Genomic DNA, 25076 nt, shown 5'->3' with positions numbered 1-25076 from the left:
GGCCCAATATCAAGTCCCTGGGCCTCTTGGTTATTAAGGAGAAGTCAATTGAAGATTATAGCCTATTTGAACAATGTGACCTTTAGTGGCCTTGAATGAAGGTCATTTATTTGAACAAACTTTGTAGCCCTTTACCCTAGCATGCTACAGACCCAATACCAAGTCCCTGGGCCTCCTTGTTATTGAGAAGAAGTCGTTTGAAGATTATAGCCTATTTTACCCATGTGACCTTGAATGAAGGCCAAGGTCATTTATTTGAACACACCTTGGAGCCCTTCACCCAAGCATGCTACAGACCCAATACCAAGTCCCTGGGCCTCTTGGTTATTGAGAAGAAGTCGTTTGAAGATTATAGCCTATTTGACCCATGTGACCTTGAATAAAGGTCAAGGTCATTTATTTGAAAAAACTATGTAGCCCTTCACCCCAGCATGCTACAGGCCCAATATCAAGTCCCTGGGCCTCTTGGTTATTGAGAAGAAGTTGTTTGAATGAAAAAGTTGACGCCGGACGGCCGGACGGACGACGGACGCCGCACCATGGCATAAGCTCACTTGCCCTTTGGGCAGGTGAGCTAATAAATACCATATAATTTTGCATAGTTAAACATTGAGAGCATCTTATTCAGTTTCCTTCCACAGCTTCTTAATTTGGCCAGAAACATTTTGCTATTTTGTCTAAATCACCTGCTGCATCTGTAGCTTGGCTCTCTCAAACTCCTTCAATTTGCTTTTGTCTTCACCGCGTTTTATTTTCAGGGTTTCCAGTTTTTCATTGAGGTCTTTAATTTCAGCAGTGAGTCCCTCAATCTCCTGTGACTGTTGTAAGTTAGTCATTTTGTCGTCCAGGGAGGTCATGCTTACGTCTGCTGGTGTAGTCGGCTGGAAACAATGAAAACTCAGCGTGAAATAAAAGTTTAGATAGATTCTGAAGTTGGCTTTTCACTGATGATAAATTCCTTCTAACAAAACAATCTTTCTTCTTTATCTTATATGAAAATATTTGTCAGAGATTACGTGTTGCTAGTGACACAAGTATGCCCCCCCCCCCCCCCCCACTTTTTTGTTTTAACAATATTTTTATTAACATTCAAGTACAAACATTACAATACAAATCATATATATATATATATATATATAGGATTGAAAAACAAGCTAAAAGCTTATACCAATTCTTTTCCTACTTTGACTAAAATACAGCGAACTGTACAAATTTATTTTCCTATTTGACAGTACAGCATTTGCACTTGATACCAAACAACTTCCATCATGCAAATTATCAGCATCTTATTATCATCATTAGTAAATATACAACTTGTTAACCAGATTTGTGACAGATTCTTTTACCCTTGACAGGGATATCCGCAGTTTTACGGGGGTGAGATTTTCTTATCTCACCCTAGGGAAAAGACAAGCTACACATGCTCTTTGCATATTTTCAACAACTGTATTTCGTCACGTCAACAATATAATGACGTCACGGTAACAGTACAATGATGTCACATGGACAATTCAATCATGTCACGTCAACATTTCCTGGCATTGATGTAACGTCAATATTAGATACATAAGAGGGTAAACAGGGCAAGAGAAAAATAATAATTCACCCCCATGGAAGTGTGACAGGGGAATCTCCACCATCGGGGTAAGATAATAAAGCCTCGTGTTTGGCAACTTAAGAATCTTCCCCTCGGGTTGAGATACCCCTGTCTCACCCCCAAGGGGGTGAAAGATTCTATTAATATTCTCTCCAGATCTTTTAAAATTTCAGATGACACTAAACACTGCATACAAAGCTAGTTTCAGGAAGCCTGTGTGTATCACAACTCACTGTAAGCTTGGTGGATGGGGGTTTGGGGGTCGCCTCTGCAGGAGGTGCCTTTGGCTCGACAGGTGCCGGTGCTGGAGGGGGCGTTGATTCTTTACTTGCTCCACGGCCAATCCTCGACAATCCTGACGGTATGCTGCTCTCCTTGGCTGGGGTCGGGAGAGGGGTAGCTGCAATCTTAGAGAGGTCCGAGGGGACACTTGGGGCCCTTTTAGGGGTGGCAGACATGTCCACAAGATTTTCACTACCTGTGAAGCATACAACACATTTAAGAAACACAACAAAAAATGAACTATTATGTCAAGCTCTGTATCGTTAAAATTGAATTTAACAAACTGAAAATTAACTTAAATTCATTACTTTACTTTCACTAAAATTCAATTTGCTCATTAAATTGAATACTATTAGTACTATTTCCAAAATGCAAATATATCGGTTGAAATTTAGCAGATCCATTCTTTGGACATCAACTTATTTTCTGTAATTAACAAACCAATGTGCATTCACACATTAAAACTGGTGGCCCTCATTTATTTTTGTGAATTTTCATATTTCGATACCGATGATCCCAAAATAGATGGTAAATAGATTTTAGTCCTACCAAAAAGCCCTGCAGTCACAGAAACATTAAATTTTTCATACAATATAAGCGGGAAAAATTTCTGTAGCTTCCAACTGCTTTATCAATGTACTTACTCTTGCCGACATAGCTTGGTGGGCGGAGACCTGACCGCTTGGCCGTCCTTGGACCAGGGATCCCCGATGATGGCTTTGGTGTAGCAGCAGGTGTAGAGGCAGGAGCAGGTGCCGCGGCAGGACTAGCCTCCTTGTCATCCAAAGCTACAATCTACACAGATGGTACAAATTACACAAATAATGTTAACTGGGCTTGATATATAAGGCAGATGTCTTTTTTTAATATAAGAGCAGAGGTTAATCTAGACCAATTTTACTACCGAAATTGGGTAGTATTCCCCACTGATGGTGTTTTCCCCTTTGAATAAAAACAAATTCCCCATCAAGAAAAAATGCCATAAAACGGGGGAAAATTCTCCAAAACAGGGGATCTCCCCCAAATTTAATGAAATATGTAAGAATTATAGCAAATAATAGCTGTCAACTGTTAAAATTTAAAGAATAATTCAAGACGCTGCCGCCCCTTTATTTCCCCTAAATTTCATAATGGGTAGTATTCCCCAAATCCTAGATTAGCCCCTGAAGAGGCATAGCCTTTTAGCAGGCCTGGTCTTATACACAGTAGTTTTATTGTACAATTTACTTAACAAGGAATTCTTTATGTTTAATGGCTTGGAGTCGTTTTACGAACATCCCAATGTCAAAAAAAAAAATTATTACTGTGTATAGAGAATTTTTATTTACCACAAATACGGAAACATTGTAAACTCTATTAATCATAGCATTATATTCACATACAGTGGAACTTCGTTAACTCGAAGTCGACGGGACCACGAAAAAACTTCGAGTTATCCGAGTGTTCGAATTAAGCGAGTTATCGTTTTTGGTGAAAAGTTTGGTCAATATTTGTCAACATTATATAATCATTATAACTTCGCTCTGTCGCTCATCAGTTTAGTGTGAAGACTGGTCAATACATGTAAATATATATGTAATGTTTCGTTATGTCACTTGTAATTTGGTGTAGTTTTGCCGATATAGAGTCACGATAAAGTTTCTTTCACTTAGTCACTTCAATAACGATCTGATGTGCAAGTCATGTTTGCAAAAGGTAAACGATAAAACGGAATTCGACAAAATAACAAGTTATTAATGTCAAAACAAATACAATGTAACCGTTTAAGTTTAACACAGATTGCATACAAAACGTAACAGAACCATTACCTTTTATTGGACATATATAAAATACTGTTTGATCGGCCTACTTACTTTTTATTGATAACCAAGCCATTTCCATGTGTATTAGCACCGGAAGTTGGGCTGCGCATGTGCGTATAAAATGTTACTGTAACTGAGTTGGCGTTTTATCCGATTTAATAGACAGCACTGACCGTTACAGTTGTACTCTGAACACCTCGGCAGTAATTACGCTATTGTTTCAGCAGTTTAAAGATTTAATAGGCGCCGGTGACTGTGTCATTTCTACACCTGTAAAAACATCAGCCGGGTAGATCTACCAGTGTGTCAGAGATTAGTTCCGCTTGAGCGAATGGGTAGATGAGTTGTTGACTATCGTGTGTACTGATATCGGCGACCGCCTTGGGAAATTACCTGATATAAGTAAAGCTGTACTTTTTATCACCAAGACTTGTTGTTATAAGATTCAACCGACAATTTCTTTTATGAATTGATGAAACACTTATAATAGCATGTAGGTTAGTAGTGCCGATATGTTCAGCATTACAAACGGAATTTAGCTCTTAAAAAATGTCGGCGTTTGCCACCGATCGACGAAAATTATACTTCGAGTTATTCGAACATTTCAAGTAGGATTTTTATTGTTGGGACCAAATTTTTACTTCGTATTATCCGAGTTTTTCGAGTTATCCGAATTTGAATTATCCGAGTTTTTTTTAACTAAGATAAAGAGAGAATTCGGCCGGGACCGGCGAGGTACTTCGAGTTAAGCGGGGTATTCGAGTTATCCGAGTTCGAGTTAACGAAGTTCCACTGTATCTACAAAACTTACCTGAGACTGACGAACAAAGATTCCGTGATTGTCCTGACAGGTGAAGTACGTTTTGCCCTGCACCACTCCATTGTTCTTCCCCTTGGCATCGTCAAGAATCACACCAATCCATTTACCTAAATATTGGTTGTATTATACTGTACAGCTACATCAATGTATCTATGTTTGGGTGGTATTTTCAGACAGAAGAAGCATTCTTCATACAGTAAATGCCATTCAATACTTGCTTGACCATTAAATATTTTAATTTTATACATTATATGATAAAAAAATATAAATATATATTTATATATATAAATGTGGCATCATGACCTTAAATACAACCATTGGTATAGCAAGAGCACACCAGTCCAAAATGACTGCTTCATCTATTTTATTACACTTATAAAGAATCGTTTTAGCATAAATTTATTTTGAATAACATTCAGGAAAACTACCATATTGCATTACTATACATAATAATATTTATATAAGTTTTCTGCAACTCAAGAAATTTTCTAATATGTACAAGTTAACAAATGAGAAATCTGTGAAAGTCCTCTGTAAAATTAAGGATATTCACTTTCCAAAAGGTATGGGGTTATCAAATGAGATACTAGAGAGATAATACGAGACGCTATTATATATATATAACTTCATTGTGGACTCTAGGAAGTAGATTTTCCAGAGAAAAGAGCTACTACTATTTACTTGTGATGGGGAAATTATTGGAATTATGTAGGTACACAGTTAACATTTTTCCAGTGAAAATGGGGAAGAACAGCTGCTTATATTACTGCTGATTTGGCGTGTATAAGTTCGTGCTGCCACTGCCTCTGTCTAAAATGATGTAAGGAGTAGTAAACAGAACTCCTGTTATGTAATATGTACTCCTTATTACCTGAGCCCCGTTCGATTTGCACTCTTCTAAGAAGAGAAGCCTTCTAAGAAGATCGTATTCCGTTATATGTAAATCGAGTAAACCGGGAGAATAAAACAAAAAATAAGCAAGTTTTTAAGTTTTCTCAAACACGATGACACAACATGTGCATGTGCATGTGCATAAATCCTTCTCTAGTGAAACTTATCACTCGCACACTTAAAACATGGTCGCCGCCATCTTGGAAGATAAATCTTCCAGCTTTGAGACGGAAGAGTAGAAGATCTTCCAGAAGCAGAAGAGCTTCAAATCGAGTGACCGGAAGATATCTTCTAGAATCAGAAGAGTGCAAATCGAACGGGGCTCGGACATAATGAATAATTGGTTTGCATGGTTATACATACCACTGGAGAAGAGAGTTGTGCCAATATAGGCCTCAGTCTAAAATAATGTAAGGATTAGTAAACAGAACTCCTGTTATGTAATATGTACTCCTTATTATCTGACATAATGAATAATTGGTTTGCATGGTTATACATACCACTGGAGAAGAGAGTTGTACCAATATAAGCCACTGCCCCAACAACTCCTTTTCCAATGACCTCCACACGAGTCCCAATCTTCAGCTGTTTACTCTCAGCCATGTTTCAGGTCTTTCTAGAAAATAATCCAAATTAATTAATTGGAAAAAGAAATCCATTTAATTGAAATTGGCAAAATTAGCAGGGGAAAATATGAGCCCTTAGAGGCAAGTACAATAGATGAGTCCCTGCAGATGGACAGACCAGTGACTTATGAAGTATGCATTTCAATTTTTCTGTATTTTTTTTTTTTCAATTGCTGCTCAGGAAATTTTTTATGCTTTTTCCATTGGTGTTATTTATGTGGGACTCATGGTTCAGGTCTATTCAACACGCTCATGAGCATGATTGTGCACGGCGTGACTATTACTGTTATGATCATTGCATAAATCAGCAGATCTATTTTCCAAAAATAATGAACACCAATCTGCAGAAAAAAAAGTGATGCCCTTTTCTGTCCCATGCTGACATTGTATCAACAATCAACAAGTATTTTGTGACAGAAAATATGTCAAACTTATAACGTACATGAATACACAAACAAAAGCAATCAAACAGTGACTTACGTCTACTAAAAACCGACAATTCCTGTGCAAAGTTTACATTCTTATTACATATTCATCCTCTGCATCATCTTCTGTCGCTTAAGTGCTTGCAAATTATGGTAAGGTAATACAAAAATCGTAATGATTTTCCGGAATTCGTGAAATATAAAATATTATGAAATAAATATAAAACAAATTACCAACAAAGCTACATACTTTTTTTTCATTAAGTAGCATTATCTTATTTTAGTATACCACAACACAATAAAAACAGGACAGTTGTTTCCTTTTCAAATATTTTTGTTCCGGAAATAAATGATCGAATCCTTTATTAGGAACTCAAAATGGCTGACGAAGGTAAACTTTCTTCTGACACATCCACGCAAAATCGATACTTCTCCCTTTTAGAGACACATGCAGTCTCGATATTTATTCACTGATGATATAATTCCCTTTCTGGGCTCTCATTCATATATGAATTGCCTGATTTTATGTAAAAACGGTCACCAACCACGCCCACTATGTAGCGGTGGGACGTGGAGGAAGCTGTCACGTCGGAAATGTGTTAACGTTAACGACTACATGATATGTTTAAAATTGATTTTGCTCGTCCATTCCATTTAAAATAACTGAATCTCCAAAAATGCATCAAACTATATAAATGGTAAACCATGCATTTTTTCCTAATTAAATTGTACACAAACAACTGAAAGGATTCTGTCTGTTCAGGGACAAATATACTCCAACTATGTTAGAGGTTTACACGGCGAGATACTTTTGACAGGCGCCGTGTCGCAGTCGGCAAAATCATATCCGATAGAAAAGAGCCGACCAGAAAGGATCCTGTCTGTTCAGGGACAAATACAAAATTAAACTGATCCAGGTGTATGGTGAATAACACCTAATTAAGGAGAGATCACAGGAGAAATTGACCAATTAAATTGATATGTAAATCAGATGACTGTTCACCAGAAATCTTATCCAGGGAACCAACAGGGATTAGGTTTGACAGGTGAACACATTTACCTGGTCAGTGACAACTACTGGTCACAACCCACTGGACATGAATATATATTGTACAGGGTATAACAAACCGGACGAACGATTATGGAACATAATGTAAAAATGTAGATCCAGAATACTTTATGAATAATTGTAAATAAATAATTGCATTAATTTATCCTTAGATCAGCAAAGAGGTAACAAGGCTAAACGCCATGGTATGCTGAAGATGTACTATGGCATTGAAGAGGACCAGATTGGAGGAGCCTCCCTCGACCCATGTGATATTAATGGCGCACATTTTAAAGCGGACACCTATCTGGCTCGTCTCATTAAAGAAAAGTCACTGACGGAGTTAATGGATGAGGAATCCAAGACATTGACACAGATAAAAGCACTCGACAGTGACATGCAAACTCTTGTTTATGAGAACTATAACAAATTCATAAGTGCAACAGATACAATCAGAAAGGTACAATATACATGTATAGACTTATACTATAGATTTTTTTCCAAATTTGTATTCAATTTATATGAAATCCATTCAAAATGCATAAACAGAAGTTGATAAGATGTTTTCCTGTTGAATATCAACTATTTTTGATAAGGCACATATTTTTTATGAATTCTTCATTTGAAAGGAATATTGAAAAATATTCTGCCCGTGCCCTGGCTTCTGTTCAGCTTCTTATGTTTAAGTTAATTTAAGTCCTATATGTAGGCTAAAGAGGAATTATTACCAGCTTGAGTTATATAATTTACTTCTAGTCAACACTTCCCATACTACGTCCTCCTACAGCTTTTGACCTCTGAAAGTGAACACAACCAAACAAATCCTCTCAATCTCTCGAAGCATATGCTGAATTGTTGGCCAATGACAAGAAATCATTGTAATAGGAAAGAATAATGAAAAATATTTACCCTACCCTTGCCATGGCATCCTACCATTAGGCTAAAGGGACATTACATACATCTGGAGCCAGTATTAGTGACCTATACAATTGATCAACCTGTAATAGCGGACACAGTTCCAGGAATCCCCAATCAAAATGATTTTTTTAATCACCATATATAAATATCATGTATATAGCGGTCGCCTTCCAAATGCGGACAGCGGCCACTTATTTTTGTCTGTAAAGTTGTTAAAAATTCCATATATCAGACATGTGAAACCATAGCTGTGTTGTTATTTGTCTCAAAAGAAAATATACATTGTATTTGTTATTCAACACGAACCCATAATTATAAGATATCACACCTGTTGAGCAAACATTTAAAAAAAAAAAAAAATGTTTACATCAAGCTAATTTTTGAAAACACATATTATACATGTAATTTTTTATTTAATAACTAATATCTTTATTTCCAATAGATGAAAAATGATTTTAGGAAAATGGAGGATGAGATGGACCACTTGGCAACAAACATGTCTTCCATTACCGAGTTCAGTGCTAACATCAGCAGTACACTTCAGGACCGACGTCAACAAATTACCAAATTATCTGGAGTACACTCCCTTCTCAAAAAACTTCAGTTCCTGTTCGAGTTACCTGCCAGGCTGAAGAAATGCATAGAAATGCAGGCCTACAGTCAGGCAGTCAGGTAAGCTGGTCCATTCCTCAGTTTGTGCTGTGAGTTAGCAACTCTTTACAGTTGCCTCTAGCAGTGTTACCAATTCATTTGATTTTGTCAGATCAGTCTGATACTGGTCATAATTGACTTGCTGAAATAGTGAAATATGTTGGGTGGTCGGGTGGCACAGTGGTAACACACTTGCCTTTCACCTAGGCGGCGGGGGTTCGATTCCCCGATCGGACGTTTAAAAGTATGTGGTCACCTGCCCGACCATACTGGTAATAAACCCAACAAGTAAACCTATATGTACTGTATGCAGTAGATATTACAGAGAGTGAGGTTTTACCTATGTATACATACTTGTATATAATTGTAGATATTACCAAAATGTTTTTCACTCCAGAACCTCTAATGTGTATGCTTGTAGGTATTACAGTAAAGCCAAGAGAATCCTACACCAGTACCAACACATGCCGAGTTTCCAGGGAATCAGCGAAGACTGTAACAAGATCATACAGGAACTCTGTCAACTCCTTCGCCAACAGTTCAAGAACAATGAGGTTAATGTCTATTTTTATGCTGACTGTGTACCGATAGGGACCATGTACTAGTCAAACCTGTCTACTGAGGCCACCACAGGGATCAAAGTGGTCTTTATAAGCAGTTATCTTTTCTATAGAGGTTCATTTACAATGAAGTTTGTTACATTGGGACCTTGAAGCCCTTATAGACAGTTGGCCTTCCTTTAGAGGTTTATTTGCATTTGTTACATTAAGACCTTGTGGCCTTTATAGACAGGTATTTTGTTATATGGAAGTTTCCTTTATAGGCAGGGTTCTGTTATTTACAGGGGGCATTTATAGACACTACAGGTATTTTGTTATATACATTTGACCTTATAGACAGGGTTTGTTATATACAAGTGACCTTATAGACAGGTTTTGTTATGTACAGGGGATCTTTATTGACAGGATTGATTTTGTTTTGTACAAGGGGTCTTTATAGACAGGTATTTCATTATAAAAAGACGGCCTCTATAGACAGGATGGACTGTATAAACATGATAGAGAGAAATATATGTTATATAATACTGAATAAATTGGTCACAACAGTTTTAATTTTACTGCTGTCAAAACTCTCAGATAACTTGAGAAAGGCTGGAATTATCCCTGGTAAAGATATTAGTACAGGTAACACTTTAACATCATTTTAACTGAGTACATTGTTTATTTGTAGTCCACTCCCAAACAACTGGCCGAGTGTGTAGATCTGCTGTTACAGTTAGACGAGCCTGCAGAGGTTCTGTGTGAGGAATTTCTCTCTCAGTAAGTATCTGAGGTTCTGTGTGAGGAATTTCTCTTGTCAGTTAGAATCTGAGGTTCTGTGTGAGGAATTTCTCTCTCAGTAAGTATCTTGAGCCTGTAGAGGTTCTATGTGAGGAATTTCTCTCTCAGTAAGTATCCGAGGTTCTGTGTGAGGAATTTCTCTCTCAGTAAGTATCTGAGGTTCTGTTTGAGGAATTTCTCTCTCAGTAAGTATCTGAGGTTCTGTGTGAGGAATTTCTCTCTCAGTAAGTATCTGAGGTTCTGTTTGAGGAATTTCTCTCTCAGTAAGTATCTGAGGTTCTGTGTGAGGAATTTCTCTCTCAGTAAGTATCTGAGGTTCTGTGTGAGGAATTTCTCTCTCAGTAAGTATCTGAGGTTCTGTGTGAGGAATTTCTCTCTCAGTAAGTATCTGAGGTTCTGTGTGAGGAATTTCTCTGTCAGTAAGTATCTGAGCCTGTAGAGGTTCTGTGTGAGGAATTTCTCTCTCAGTAAGTATCTGAGGTTCTGTGTGAGGAATTTCTCTCTCAGTAAGTATCTGAGCCTGTAGAGGTTCTGTGTGAGGAATTTCTCTCTCAGTAAGTATCTGAGCCTGTAGAGGTTCTGTGTGAGGAATTTCTCTCTCAGTAAGTATCCGAGGTTCTGTGTGAGGAATTTCTCTCTCAGTAAGTATCTGAGGTTCTGTGGGAGGAATTTCTCTCTCAGTAAGTATCTGAGCCTGTAGAGGTTCTGTGTGAGGAATTTCTCTCTCAGTAAGTATCCGAGGTTCTGTGTGAGGAATTTCTCTCTCAGTAAGTATCCGAGGTTCTGTGTGAGGAATTTCTCTCTCAGTAAGTATCCGAGGTTCTGTGTGAGGAATTTCTCTCTCAGTAAGTATCTGAGGTTCTGTGTGAGGAATTTCTCTCTCAGTAAGTATCTGAGGTTCTGTGTGAGGAATTTCTCTCTCAGTAAGTATCTTGAGCCTGTAGAGGTTCTGTGTGAGGAATTTCTCTCTCAGTAAGTATCCGAGGTTCTGTGTGAGGAATTTCTCTCTCAGTAAGTATCTGAGGTTCTGTTTGAGGAATTTCTCTCTCAGTAAGTATCTGAGGTTCTGTGTGAGGAATTTCTCTCTCAGTAAGTATCTGAGGTTCTGTGTGAGGAATTTCTCTCTCAGTAAGTATCTGAGGTTCTGTGGGAGGAATTTCTCTCTCAGTAAATAAGTATCTGAGCCTGTAGAGGTTCTGTGTGAGGAATTTCTCTCTCAGTAAGTATCCGAGGTTCTGTGTGAGGAATTTCTCTCTCAGTAAGTATCTGAGGTTCTGTGTGAGGAATTTCTCTCTCAGTAAGTATCTGAGGTTCTGTGTGAGGAATTTCTCTCTCAGTAAGTATCTGAGCTTTGAAACTTTGGCTCATATATATGACGTCAGTAAAACTTTGGCTCATAAATATGACGTCGGTGAAACTTTGGCTCATATATATGACGTCAGTGAAACTTTGGCTCATATATATGACGTCAGTAAAACTTTGGCTCATAAATATGACGTCGGTGAAACTTTGGCTCATATATATGACGTCAGTGAAACTTTGGCTCATATATATGACGTCAGTGAAACTAAAGCTCATATATATGACATCAGTAAAACTTTGGCTCATATATATGACGTCAGTGAAACTAAAGCTCATATATATGACATCAGTAAAACTTTGGCTCATATATATGACGTCAGTAAAACTTTGGCTCATATATATGACATCAGTAAAACTTTGGCTCATATATATGACGTCAGTAAAACTTTGGCTCATATATATGACGTCAGTAAAACTTTGGCTCATAAATATGACGTCGGTGAAACTTTGGCTCATATATATGACATCAGTAAAACTTTGGCTCATATATATGACGTCAGTGAAACTAAAGCTCATATATATGACATCAGTAAAACTTTGGCTCATATATATGACGTCAGTGAAACTAAAGCTCATATATATGACGTCAGTGAAACTTTGGCTCATATATATGACGTCAGTGAAACTTTGGCTCATATATATGACATCAGTAAAACTTTGGCTCATAAATATGACGTCGGTGAAACTTTGGCTCATATTTATGACGTCAGTGAAACTAAAGCTCATATTTATGACGTCAGTGAAACTAAAGCTCATATATATGACGTCAGTAAAACTTTGGCTCATATATATGACGTCAGTAAAACTTTGGCTCATATATATGACGTCAGTGAAACTTTGGCTCATATATATGACGTCAGTGAAACTTTGGCTCATATATATGACGTCAGTAAAACTTTGGCTCATATATATGACGTCAGTGAAACTTTGGCTCAGTAGTTCTAAAGTAGAATGCTATGGAATGACATATGAAATGATTTGATTTTGTACAAACAGTGCACGTCAGAAAATAGACAAGGAGGATTTAATGGTGCTTGACCGACAGATCCGCCTACAATGTGGAGAGGAGTTGAAGATAGAGGGGGAGAGTCCAGCTCAGGCCTATCTTGGTGTCGCACCAATGGTATTTATATGTTATCATTATTTTAATCTGATCTCCCTGGTCAGTGACTTAACTGTGTGGTCAACCTCACATATAGGTATGTAAGTAATCCAATCTCCATGGTCAGTAACTTAACTGTGTGGTCAGCCTCATATATAGGTTTTTAGGTAACCCAATCTCCCTGGTCAGTAATTTAACTGTGGTCAACCTAATATATAGGTTTTTAGGTAATTCAATTTCCATGGTCAGTAACTTAACTGTGTGGTCAGCCTCACATACTGTATAGGTTTGTAGGTAATGCAATCTCCCGGGTTAGTGACACAAATTTTGGAATGTAATGTAACCACACGTTTTAGTCTGATGTTTAGTATTATTCATTAATATTAAGTAAATAATATGTTGAGAAAATTCAAATAATTGAAAAATATATTATATCATTTATGGCTGCTAATACTGTTTTAACTAACTATCAATGTTTCTATTTTAGGATATACTGGAGTTTGTAGACTCTGGTTGTAACGGTTTCCTTAGTAACATCTGCCTAGTGATCGCGTTCTATAACGACACGTTCCTCAACAAACACCAAGAGGAGTAAGTATTTCTATACACCTCATCATCTATTACAAACACACGACTGACTCGGATATTTAGCACTGCCTCCACTGGGGATCAAAACCGCGACCCCTAACTTGCTAGACGTATGTTGTACTGATTGGGCTAAAGAGAACTTCTCCTCAGCCAAGTTGGTAGGAAGTAGCTAGTATATACCAGGGTCGGGTTATATAACCCTCTTCAGTAAAGAACTTATCCTCAAGTTTCCGGAGGAGTGAGGCTTGGTATTTTGCCCGGGACCTCTAGCTTACGAGACTTACCCTCTACCAATCGATCTAAAGAGAACTTCTCCTCAGCCAAGTTGGTAGGAAGCAGCTTGTATATACCAGGGTCGGGTTACATAACCCTCTTCAGTAAAGAACTTATCCTCAAGTTTCCGGAGGAGTGAGGCTGGGTTTTTTGCCTGGGACCTCTAGTTTACGAGACTTACCCTCTGCCAATTGATTGAAAGAGAAGTTCTCTCTAGCATTGTCTCTACAGTGAGCAGCTGGTATTTACTGGGGTTACTCAAACACAGGACTGACTGTGATATCTATATATAGGTCAGAGGTCATTTGTCATACTATGCATATATAAATATATATATGATTTACATAATCATATTGTCCATCCATCTGTTAAGCTTAGCAATCTAGAAGGTTTTCAGGGAGTAGTCCAATGATGAAAGTACATTGTAGTTTCTTAACATTTGTTTCAAATGTCACATGTAGAAATTACCACATACACAAGATGTTTCCATTTCATGTGTTTATTGTCCATCACAAGTTTTGGCATTTGTCCTAAGCAAGGTAAAGATGGGAGTTCACCGTTACATTTTCTTGTTATGAATCAATTTCAACAACAATTATATATATTTGATCCGGAATCGATTATTGGCAAAACTTGAAAACTGGATTTACCGGTAACAAAGGCATTGTTTTTAAACTGACCGCTCAAACTCGATTGGTCAAAATAGATCGGAAATTTCCTTGCATTAATGTTTTACATGTTCCTTCTTAATATAAACACATATCAGTGATGTTCTGAATTATATTAGAAATGTTAATAAAACTAACTTGTAAAAATAACACTAATATAGCTTATACAAAATATTCAAGATCACGTGATTATCATAGGATCCACGACTTCTATATTAATAACTATACAATTCACCTTGTTAAAAAACAAAACAACAAGTACCATACAAGTTCCATTTGTTTCTGCTTGATCATGAAATTTTGATATTAATTTTGATATTTTTCAGTGATAATACAGATGCCATGGCATTAAAGAAATTAGTTTTTTTTGTCAATGAATTGATGGAGAAATACTTCAACTACGTCAAAAAGAGGGTCCAACTAGAGGTTAGTTTTCAAATGGTGAAAAATAAATATAAATAAATTTTTATAATATCATACCATTCTATGTTTGTAATATGCATTTTAAATTGACTGAGTATCACGAGTTCATCTGCTGTGCATATCATAGAAATATGCCATGATGGAAGCTCTTAAGAAAAAAAAATGTTTAAATATTCATACTGCAAATAATGTTACAAATGAGGTTTTGAAATCATCAAGCTAACCTTATAATTTCGGACTTCAGAAGGAGACGGGTGACAACACGATTCTGGTCCGAGCCCTTGACAGATTCCACCGAAGGCTTCAGGCCATGAACAAGCTTCTACCTGACACAGATTTCTCCAGGTACTTTAACATATCTTTATTGTAGTTGAAACATGAGGATAACAATTGTTTTACCAAGATAAACTGTACAAATAGTTTTCTCAGTGAGATTTTTGTCACGGGTTCCGTTGAAGTTTTGTTGAGTTTACAGATGAATCTCCGGTAGAAAGTTTCTGTTTATAGCCATCTTGATTGTCGTTTCAGGGCAGGTACAGAAATTGTTTCCAGAGCCGCCAAAGACAGAGTTGGACATTACCTACAGACACTAAGACAGAATTTTGCTGGTGAGAACATTATCAACTGTGTGTCAGCATGTTGATGGTTGGTTAGGTTTAGTTTGTTTAATGTCATTATTAACAGCCAGGGTAATTAAGGACGTGCCAGGTTTTGGAGGTGAAGGAAATCCGGAGTACCCGGAGAAAAACCACCGACCTACTGTCAGTACTTGGCAACTGCCCCACGTAGGTTTTGAACTTGCAACCCAGAGGTGGAGGGCTAGTGATAAAGTGTCGGGACACCTTAACCACTCGGCCACCATGGCACCTACATGTTGATGCAACCATCTCTTTACATATAGAGGTTCTTACATTGGTGGTTACGTCATATGGAATTCGTTAATCTCCTTCGATAATTTTATATACCATGAGCCTGTAGGCTGGTACATGTAGACATATGGCATTAGAAATTATTAACTTGTTTTCCTGATTTCCAGATTTTGTAGCCGAAATGTAGAATTTTTCCTGATTTCCAGATTTTGTAGCCAAACTGTAGAATTCTGTTTAACACATAACTTGTATTAATAAGAATACATTATCATTATTATTATTGTATAAGTAAAACATTTGTTTTTGTTGTATAAACCTGACAAGTTTTTACTTGGGCATTGTGAAATGTCATATATTTATTGTGATGTCATAGATTATTAAGGACGTCAAAGTAGTGTTGACAATGTAGAACAGGATAATTACGTAAAAATAATCCTTTCAAATTATGTTAACGAATATATTGGTGGTCTTTGTAAATCTCTTTCCAGAAAAAAAATATATTCTTAAAATAAATTTATGTGTTACTAACACATAAATTTATTTTAAGAATATTTTTTTTTCTGGAAAGAGATGTACAAAGACCACCAATATATTCGTAATGCTTTTTTATTAAAATATTTCATCTTTTTTTTAAATTAATGAACATTCTATAAACAGATTGTCTGACAGATATCAGACAGAACCTAGCAGCCCCCCGATTGGTTGGTAAACAAGACAGTTCCGCACAGCTCTCAGACCTTCTCCACTCAACACAATCTACGATACTGGAGCAAATCAAGTCTGTCCTAGGGAACCTCCAGGTAAACGGTCTAAATAAAGCTGAGGTTTGTGATCTGCTCTCCTCAAAAACATGTAAAAAGAAACATCTCACAAAATTATTATGTTAATTCAAATTATGATAAGTACTGTAAACGTGGAAATTTACGCGAGGGGAAAGTTTACGCTTATTACACAGAGTCCTGTTGGTCACGGAAATTTTCCCAACAGGTATTATTTTGATGTCAATTTGCATAATCTCGAGCTATGCATGAAGGTGGATCGGACGCGAAAATTACCCCAACGCATATAGTTTTCATATTGAAATCACGAAATCAACCCAACCCACCCACTCACCCCTCCCGCAAAAATAACCACGTTTACAGTAATGCAAGAATGAATAGAAAACTGAAGAAGAAAATGAGTCTGGTTGTTGAAATTTTGTTTAACACATGCTATTGATTATAATCTGTGTATTTGCTTTGATTCAGGCTTTCACAGCATCTGACATCACGTTTGCAATGAAGCCGTATTTCCGAGGTCCATTCTGTACCCATGATGTGAGGGAGGGACTGATTGTTGGATTCCTTAACCACATCAATTCTGTGTGTGAGGTAAGTATAGTGTTACAGAGTATAACTTGTAGCTAGGAAGGAATTCAGTTTTGTATTTCTAAACCACATCAAGTCTACGTGTGAAGAAAACACAAATTTATCAGTCATGTAACACAGGCAGGAGTCTAATAAGACAGGTTACACTGGCAGTGGTCTGATTAGACAGGTTAAACATGAAGAGGTCTGATTAGACAGATAACATTGACAGTGGTCTGACTAGACAGGTTATACTGGCAGGGGTCTGATTAGGCAGGTTACACAGGAAGGGGTCCGACTAGACAGGTTATACTGGCAGGGGTCTGATTAGGCAGGTTACACACGAAGGGGTCTGATTAGACAGGTTATACTGGCAGGGGTCTGATTGGGCAGGTTACACACGAAGGGGTCTGATTAGGCAGGTTACACACGAAGGGGTCTGATTAGGCAGATTACACACGAAGGGGTTTGATTAGACAGGTTATACTGGCAGGGGTTTGATTAGACAGGTTGCATTCTTATATCACAAAAACTGCAATTTAAAAAAAAATTATGCCAGATAAAATGTTGTGTTGAAGATTTCTAGCTTTTGTAAGTTTTAACTGTGAAAGGTATTGGTGGAAGATTCTATTTATCTGTTCTATTTATTCCAGGAATTTTGTGAAGGAACAGGTGACCGGGGATCTGTGCCACCAGCGTTACTTCTCATATTGTCACGGTTGTGTCTCGACTTCGAGGGATCTACCATATCCTACCTGGTAGGTTCGACCAATACTTCCAACATACTGTAAAATGACCCAGGAATTGTTAGTATCAGGTATAAATGTTACTTTTTAATCTGGTGAAATAATACCTTCCTACAAATTCAGCTGAATTATTTCTTCTAAAGACTTCAAAAGGGAAGGAGCCAATATCAGGTGTAGATAGGAGGGTCTTAAGTTGGAAGCTTGTGATGAGTATGGATACCAAGAAGTATGTAGGGCGAATAAACAAAAACTAAGAAGTATATACAGTGCAACTTCCGAAAACCGAACCTTCTAAAAACCGAACACCTCTGAATACCGAACGAATTGACATTGTACGGAATTGGTCCTTCTTTATTATAGTATTAAAAAACTTCCAAATACCGATCCCTCTGAATTCCGAACACCGGACCGATTTTGCGTCCGGTTCCTGTTAAAAGATACCAAAAATTACTTCTGAAAACCGGCCTTACCTGAGCGATTATGACACAAGGTCAGGCCAGTCAACCGTGAAACAACAACTGTGACGGGTATTGTGTGAAGCCTTATTGTCTCGGGACCTACGTAGGTGATTTGTACAGGTATCCAATATATATCCCAAGGGGGCATTATGACGGATGGCCCAGTGTATAATCAACACGATAATTATGAAACAATGTCACACTTCATTGAAGCGCGTCAGTTCGTTTACCTCCTCAATGCAAGTAGAGCTAGAAGCCTGAGTTTCGCATTTAATTTAAATGAGGCCCAAAGGGGGTTGTTTTCGTAAAAGAAGCCACTGATGTTTTTTTAGACAACAGCGATGTCGGAAATACGACCAGTATCAACTGATCAATTGTAATTGATATTGAAACAAAACATCTTCACACCCTTTAATATTAGTCGATATGTAAAATATTCCGTATTGGACTATCGGCCCCATCCACATGACGGAAGCTTCACCGGATGTAACAAAATGTAGGTCGATCGTAAAGTGTAGTTGTACATGTGAAAAAACTGTTTAAAACTATAGTTAAAGTCATTTGCCTTTCTTATATATTCTGCAATATATACATGTACATTGATTAACTTTCATAATATGCATATTATTCAGACAAACCAAATATTGTCTACGTGTGTACGTGCCGGTTTGTAATCGGGTGCATTCTAATAAAAAATCGTCCGACCAATTATATCCGGAATTCGACCGGTCATTTTTCGATCAACTTCTCCAAACCGAACCCTCTGTAAACCGAACAAATAGTCATGTCCCATGCATGTTCGGTTTATAGAGGTTCCACTGTACCAGTATAGGAGAAATTAATCATAACATAATCACACGTTACCATTAATTTTTGGTGATTGATACAGATAATTCCTCAGTAAGTAAAGGAAATTAGATCTATTAATTTCAACATCATTTTACAAAATTAATCCAGGGCCTCAAGAAATGAATTCTATTATTGTCATGTCGAAAGATTTAAAAAAAAAATTTAACAGTTTTACCAAAATTAAGAAGCACAAAGGAAATGTTATTTTTCTTCAAAATTATAAAACGTGCTATGATTTTTTTTCTCTAATCTTTTTCAAAATACTTATTTTTTGTTTGAGGCATTCCTTTGTTTGAATACAGTTTAGGTCTTCAAAATTAAACTTACTTGAAAATATGTATTTTTTCTAAGTAGTGAAAGTTGTAATCTTTACATTTATACGGCAGTTTTACTATCAAGATAAACCAAAGTTCTTCGAGCATTAAGTCCTGAAAATTCTTAATTCGATTCGAAGTATCACTCATTGCCGTAAAGACATACAGTATTTGTATATATATGATTTACGTTTTTCCTGTACATTTGGGCATTAATTTCATTACATGTAGGCACAAACACTCATATTATCATCGTTCGGGCATAGACTTCATCAATAGATATTGTACATGTTTCTTTTGTCCAAACGAAGGAATGGCCCTTTAAAATATATCCCTCCAATTTAGTGAAAAGTACAGTATGTTCCTTATGATCATCCTACTCCAACATGAATGATTCTGTAGGTTCCTCGAGATTCCCCACTAATACATGTTTTACTGTTTTGTGTAGTTGACCTTGACTGAGGAGCAGTTCCTATTGGAGGAACACCCTAGTCACCCTTTGACCCCTGTAACTGACCTCTGTAACAAGGCCAAGGATACAGCTCAGCGACTTCTCAATCATTACGTCAAGGTCCAGGGACTCTCCATATCACAGGTCTGTGAAATTTCACTGAAAATATTTTCATGTCTTTTCTGATTCAGGATAAATGTATCTAGATCCAATGTAGGCGAAAAAAAGGTACATGTAAATATTACTGCAAATGTACTTATTTTGGCGTGCTCAAATTTTAGCGGAAAAGCTAATTAAAACCGGATTAGCAGAATGGTAAATTAGTGCACTGACAATGCATGTCATATAAAACATTGTATATAAACTACCATTAGAACAGTCAACAATCAAAATTTGGCGAAATTCTTAAAGTGCAAAAATTTCTAAAATAAGATTACCACTAAAATATTTACTTTTACAGTAATTATATTGTAATATTTCAAGATGTCAAATTTTGTTTTATTGATATGATGATGTTTAAAAAAATGATTCATTTCTAAAATAAAACTACCACTAAAATATGTACTTTTACAGTAATTATATTTAATATTTTTAGATGAAAAATTTTGGTTTATTGATATGATGATGCTTAATGATGATGATTCATTTATTACCTGTTTATTGATGTTGGTTGTTGATTTCCAGATGCTGAGAAAGAGTGTCGAGACTAGGGATTGGCTGAACACTATTGAGCCGCGGAATGTACGTGCAGTGATGAAGAGAGTGATCGAGGACATCACAGCCATTGACATCCAAGTGGGTCAGTTATACGAGGAGGGCTGTCGTAAGGAGCGGAGTAGTGACTCAAGTCGACGTACACATCCCCACAGCTACAGCGTATCACAGAACAAGAAACCTGGCCAGTGGAACTATGCACCAAGGTATTAGTTGTCATCGTCTAAACCACATGTACTTTAACTCTGGTAATACTCTGGTAATTTTCGTGGCTGCTAAAATTTCCATTTTCACCAAGTTACAAGACAGGTAAACCTCGGCATACTTTTACCCTGGTAATGTTCGTGACTGCTAAAATTTCCGTTTTCACCAAGTTATAAGAAAGGTTTACTACAATTTCATTTTGTGCTTCCAGCTAAGCGAAGATTTATTGTGTCCAGGTTTATGCACAGTTATCAATTTTTGTAGATTTAATGCTTAAGTTTAAAATATAAGAACATTTAATAGGTTTTCAAAACCTGGTTTTAAGTATCTCGGGTATTGATATCCATAAAAGTTAAATCTGCTCATTACATGTATAACATGTAAATTTTGTTAATTTACAATACAATGTAATTATCAAACTGGTCCTATCAAGTTTTATTATCCACTTTTGTTGAACTGGAAGGAAGCATCCACAGAGGTTTTATTTTGTATATTTTTTTTTTTGTATATTTTTATGTACAGAAAATTGTTATGAGTTTTTTTTCTGAAAAGATCCAGATTAATATTGTACTACCATTATAAACATAAAATTCTGGAATAGGATTTGTGGCGACAGAAGTCACACATCATTATGAATGTGTGGTGAAAAAAACAAGTGTGGGGATATCTTTTGGTGGTTTTCTATGGGAAATTGTTATTTATTAAAACAGGAATATGTCAGAGTTCAACATGTTCCGACCTGAGATAGGTCTTAGGTCAGTGTTAAAAAAAAAAAATTCTTTTTTTCATATATTTGATGGTCTAAGTGCTATTTGCAATAACATGTACATCTATGAAATAAATGAGATAGATATTTTACAAGTTGTATTATGTTATGAATTTTACATCAATATTTATGAGAGGTCTACTGTTGGCAAAACTTTACATTTCAAATACAGCTCGCCCAGTTATAACTCTCAAGGCTGGGTAGATGACCTCATACCGTTTCACGTTTCACAGATTTGAACCCCCGCTATCGCAGGAAAAGACAAAGTACAATATTTTCGCTGTGTCAGTTACCAAGTCTTTGTGTGTTCCAGCATTGACAACAGTCTCATGAGTAACATCCAGAAGTTGTTCTCGGAGAAGATTGAAATCTTCAGCACGGTGGAGTTCTCGAAGGTGTCCGTCCTGACGGGGATAGTGAAGATCAGTCTCAAGGTATATACTCATATTTTATGATCGAGGTTCAGGCAGGTCACTCAATAGAGTTTGTGTTTTCTTCAATCTAATTAAAATATAGATGGACATTCTCACTACATTACAAGAACATCTAATTAAAATCTAGATGGTCATTCTCACTACGTTACAAGAACATCTAATTGAAATCTAGATGGTCATTATCACTACGTTACAAGAACATCTAATTGAAATCTAGATGGTCATTATCACTACGTTACAAGAACATCTAATTGAAATCTAGATGGTCATTCTCACTACGTTACATGAACATCTAACAACATCCCGTAAGGGGTCACGTTCTGATGACCTTTGAGATATGTGTATTTCACTTTCAGGGCGAATTGTCAATTTGTCGATGTCATCTGGAGCAAACCATTTCGGCACAGTTTGTATATACATGCTTTCTGGGATGAAATGACTTGAAACTAATTGACAGATAATGCAAGCTATGTACTCTAGTAATGCTAATTCGGACATATAAAATTCACTTCCAAGATTCTGGAAGTAGCCATTTGATTGGCTAATCCTAAATGTCATCCCAACGTGACCCCTACTGGGATGTTGTTAGATGTTCATGTAACGTAGTAAGAATCTGCATCTATATTTTAATTAGATTGTGTTTTCTTTTCTGTGACAAAATCATATTTCTCGGACACTTGTTGTAATTTTTACTACGAAAATTGAAATCTTTGATAAATGCTAGTATATGTTTTGACAGACATTCATGGAGTGTGTTCGGTTGCGAACATTTGGTCGCTATGGGTTACAGCAGATTCAAGTGGATACAAATTATCTTCAGCTCTACCTCTGGAGATTTGTGTCAGACGAAAAGTAAGTTATCTCCCCTTGACAACTGTGCTTCACATTGTAAATAATTGACAACAGTACTTCACATTGAAAATAATTGATATAAATTCGACCTGGTCCTATATGTGCACTCTCATCTTTTTCAGGAAAAAATATATAAAGCTCCTAACCTCACTGATCTGATAAAATATAATTTTCAATCTTTTACCCAATGATGCTTAGACTAGATTGTTTGCTCAAGGTACTGTATGTATTAAACGAAAAAAAAAGTTGTGGATTTTTCCACCAAATTTTCACAATTTTTTTCTGTACATGATGCTATTAAGTGGACCTCTTCTGTGTTTTGTAAGGACACCCTCAACTTTCACCCATATGAAAATAATTAATGTTGAAATCATGGTTTTTCAAATACTGCACTTCCAATTTTAGTTGAATAATATAAATTTGATGAAGTTGCTGTAACTGGAATTCTGTTTAAAACTGATGTTGTCCTTGCCATTACAGTTTGGTACAGGTGTTACTGGACGAGATCGTGGGCAGTACCGTACACAGATGTCTGGACGCAGTGTTGATGGAGCAAAGTGTATGTAATTTTTTTGTATTATCACCACTGTGGCCTGCACAATGTCAAGGTCATTATCACCTGTGGCCTGTACAATGTCAAGGTCATCATTATCACCTCTAGCCTGTACAATGTCAAGGTCATCATAATCACCTGTGGCCTGTACAATGTCAAGGTCATCTATATCACTTCTGGCCTGTACAATGTCAAGGTTATCGATATCACCTCTGGCCTGTACAATGTCAAGGTCATCTATATCACCTCTGGTCTGTACAATGTCAAGGTCATCTATGTCACCTCCAGCCTGTACAATGTCAAGGTCATCTATGTCACCTCCGGCCTGTACAATGCCAAGGTCATCTATGTCACCTCTGTGGCCTGTACAATGTCAAGGTCATCTGTATCACCTCTGGCTTGTATAATGTCAAGGTCATCTATATCACCTCCAGCCTGTACAATGTCAAGGTCATCTATATCACCTCTGGCCTGTACAATGTCAAGGTCATCTATATCACCTCTGTGGCCTGTACAATGTCAAGGTCATCTATATCACCTCTGGCCTGTACAATTTCAAGGTCATATATATCACTTCTGGCCTGTACAATGCCAATGACATCTATATCACCTCTGGCCTGTACAATGTCAAGGTCATCATCACCTCTGGCCTGTACAATTTCAAGGTCATCTATATCATAAATAGTGCTGTTTTTGTTTATTGAAAGTCAAAACAATTTAACTGGTTGGACTCCAGTTGTTGGTTTATCACCTAAGGACAGACCTATTGATTTTATATAAGACTTCCAACTTCCATGGCCTTAATTTACAGTAATGAATGCAGCTCCTTTAAGATTTATTTCTGATATGTTACATTTTAAGATGATGAGCGGATTTGTCCAATTAACAAACAGGACCTTGGAATGCTGAAATATTTGTCATAGATTTTAAAATGATCACTTTGGAATATTATGTATTAGTTTATTTACCAAGTAAAAATGAAATTATGTAAAATAGAATCAACTCTGATTAAATAATTCTGTTTCATCTTTTTACAGGTGATTGATCTCATTTGTGAAAGAGGATGAATGCCGTAAAATCTGTCAGAAAAGGATGTTTGTGATATATCTAACCAGCGATACACTGTCAAGGATGTGTGTGTATGTTAGACCAGAGACGGATGGAGCTCGCACCCAAACTTAACACTTGTGCAATAAATTCTTCTTCTGATCATTGAAATATTGCGACACTTTTCGGGAAACCAACTCAATAATGTGATTACTATTTCTGATGGTATTGAAAACATTCCAACAAAACTAATTACCATATCAATACCAGTAAATGTCAATATTTTGATGAAATTAATGAAACAGAGTAGAATGAAAATAATTTGCAGCTTTCATTTAGAAGGTCAGAACAGTCTGACTGGTAGAACCAAAATTGTTTGTTAATAAAACTGGAATGGACTTGTAGACAAAGCTGTATAGTGTTGTCCACTTATTATGCTTGGCAAGACCTTGGCCAGTGTAAATTTTTACACAAGGCTTTTCTGATTAACCCAGACGTGATAATATAATGAATGAAGAGTATATTTTTATGTACAGAAAATTGATTTTTTTTTTTTTTTTTTAAATCCAGATTAAAGGGGCATTCCATCGTTTGGATAAAGTTTAGGTCGTCAAAATTAATCTTACTGGAAAATATGTATTTTTTCCAAGTAGTAAA

At 36.7% G+C, this 25076-nt stretch overlaps 2 protein-coding genes across 2 annotated transcripts in view; one reads left to right on the top strand and one right to left on the bottom strand.

The window, feature by feature from the left end:
* Nucleotides 1-6633, bottom strand: part of LOC117340086 (dynactin subunit 1-like) — a 48537-nt gene extending 41904 nt beyond the window's left edge. The window contains 6 exon segments of the mRNA XM_033901875.1: nt 687-881; nt 1831-2075; nt 2524-2674; nt 4493-4608; nt 5893-6008; nt 6499-6633. Of these exon segments, the coding sequence (XP_033757766.1) occupies nt 687-881; nt 1831-2075; nt 2524-2674; nt 4493-4608; nt 5893-5995 (810 nt within the window). The 5' untranslated portion in view covers nt 5996-6008; nt 6499-6633.
* Nucleotides 6634-6821: 188 nt separating this feature from the next.
* On the top strand, nt 6822-24732 carry LOC117340087 (vacuolar protein sorting-associated protein 51 homolog). The gene is made up of 19 exons (XM_033901876.1): nt 6822-6834; nt 7665-7951; nt 8852-9081; nt 9482-9614; nt 10291-10379; nt 12759-12885; nt 13352-13455; nt 14720-14819; nt 15061-15161; nt 15345-15424; nt 16343-16485; nt 16933-17055; nt 17685-17789; nt 19847-19993; nt 20534-20769; nt 21847-21967; nt 22707-22819; nt 23300-23378; nt 24410-24732. The coding sequence occupies exons 1-19, from the start codon at nt 6822-6824 to the stop codon at nt 24437-24439; spliced, it is 2361 nt and encodes a 786-aa protein (XP_033757767.1). The 3' UTR covers nt 24440-24732.
* Nucleotides 24733-25076: the final 344 nt, after the last annotated feature.

The sequence above is a fragment of the Pecten maximus genome, chromosome 12 (genome assembly GCF_902652985.1).
Source record: "Pecten maximus chromosome 12, xPecMax1.1, whole genome shotgun sequence".
In the NCBI taxonomy this organism is placed as follows: domain Eukaryota; kingdom Metazoa; phylum Mollusca; class Bivalvia; order Pectinida; family Pectinidae; genus Pecten; species Pecten maximus.
This window is presented reverse-complemented; position numbering and strand designations above follow the sequence as displayed.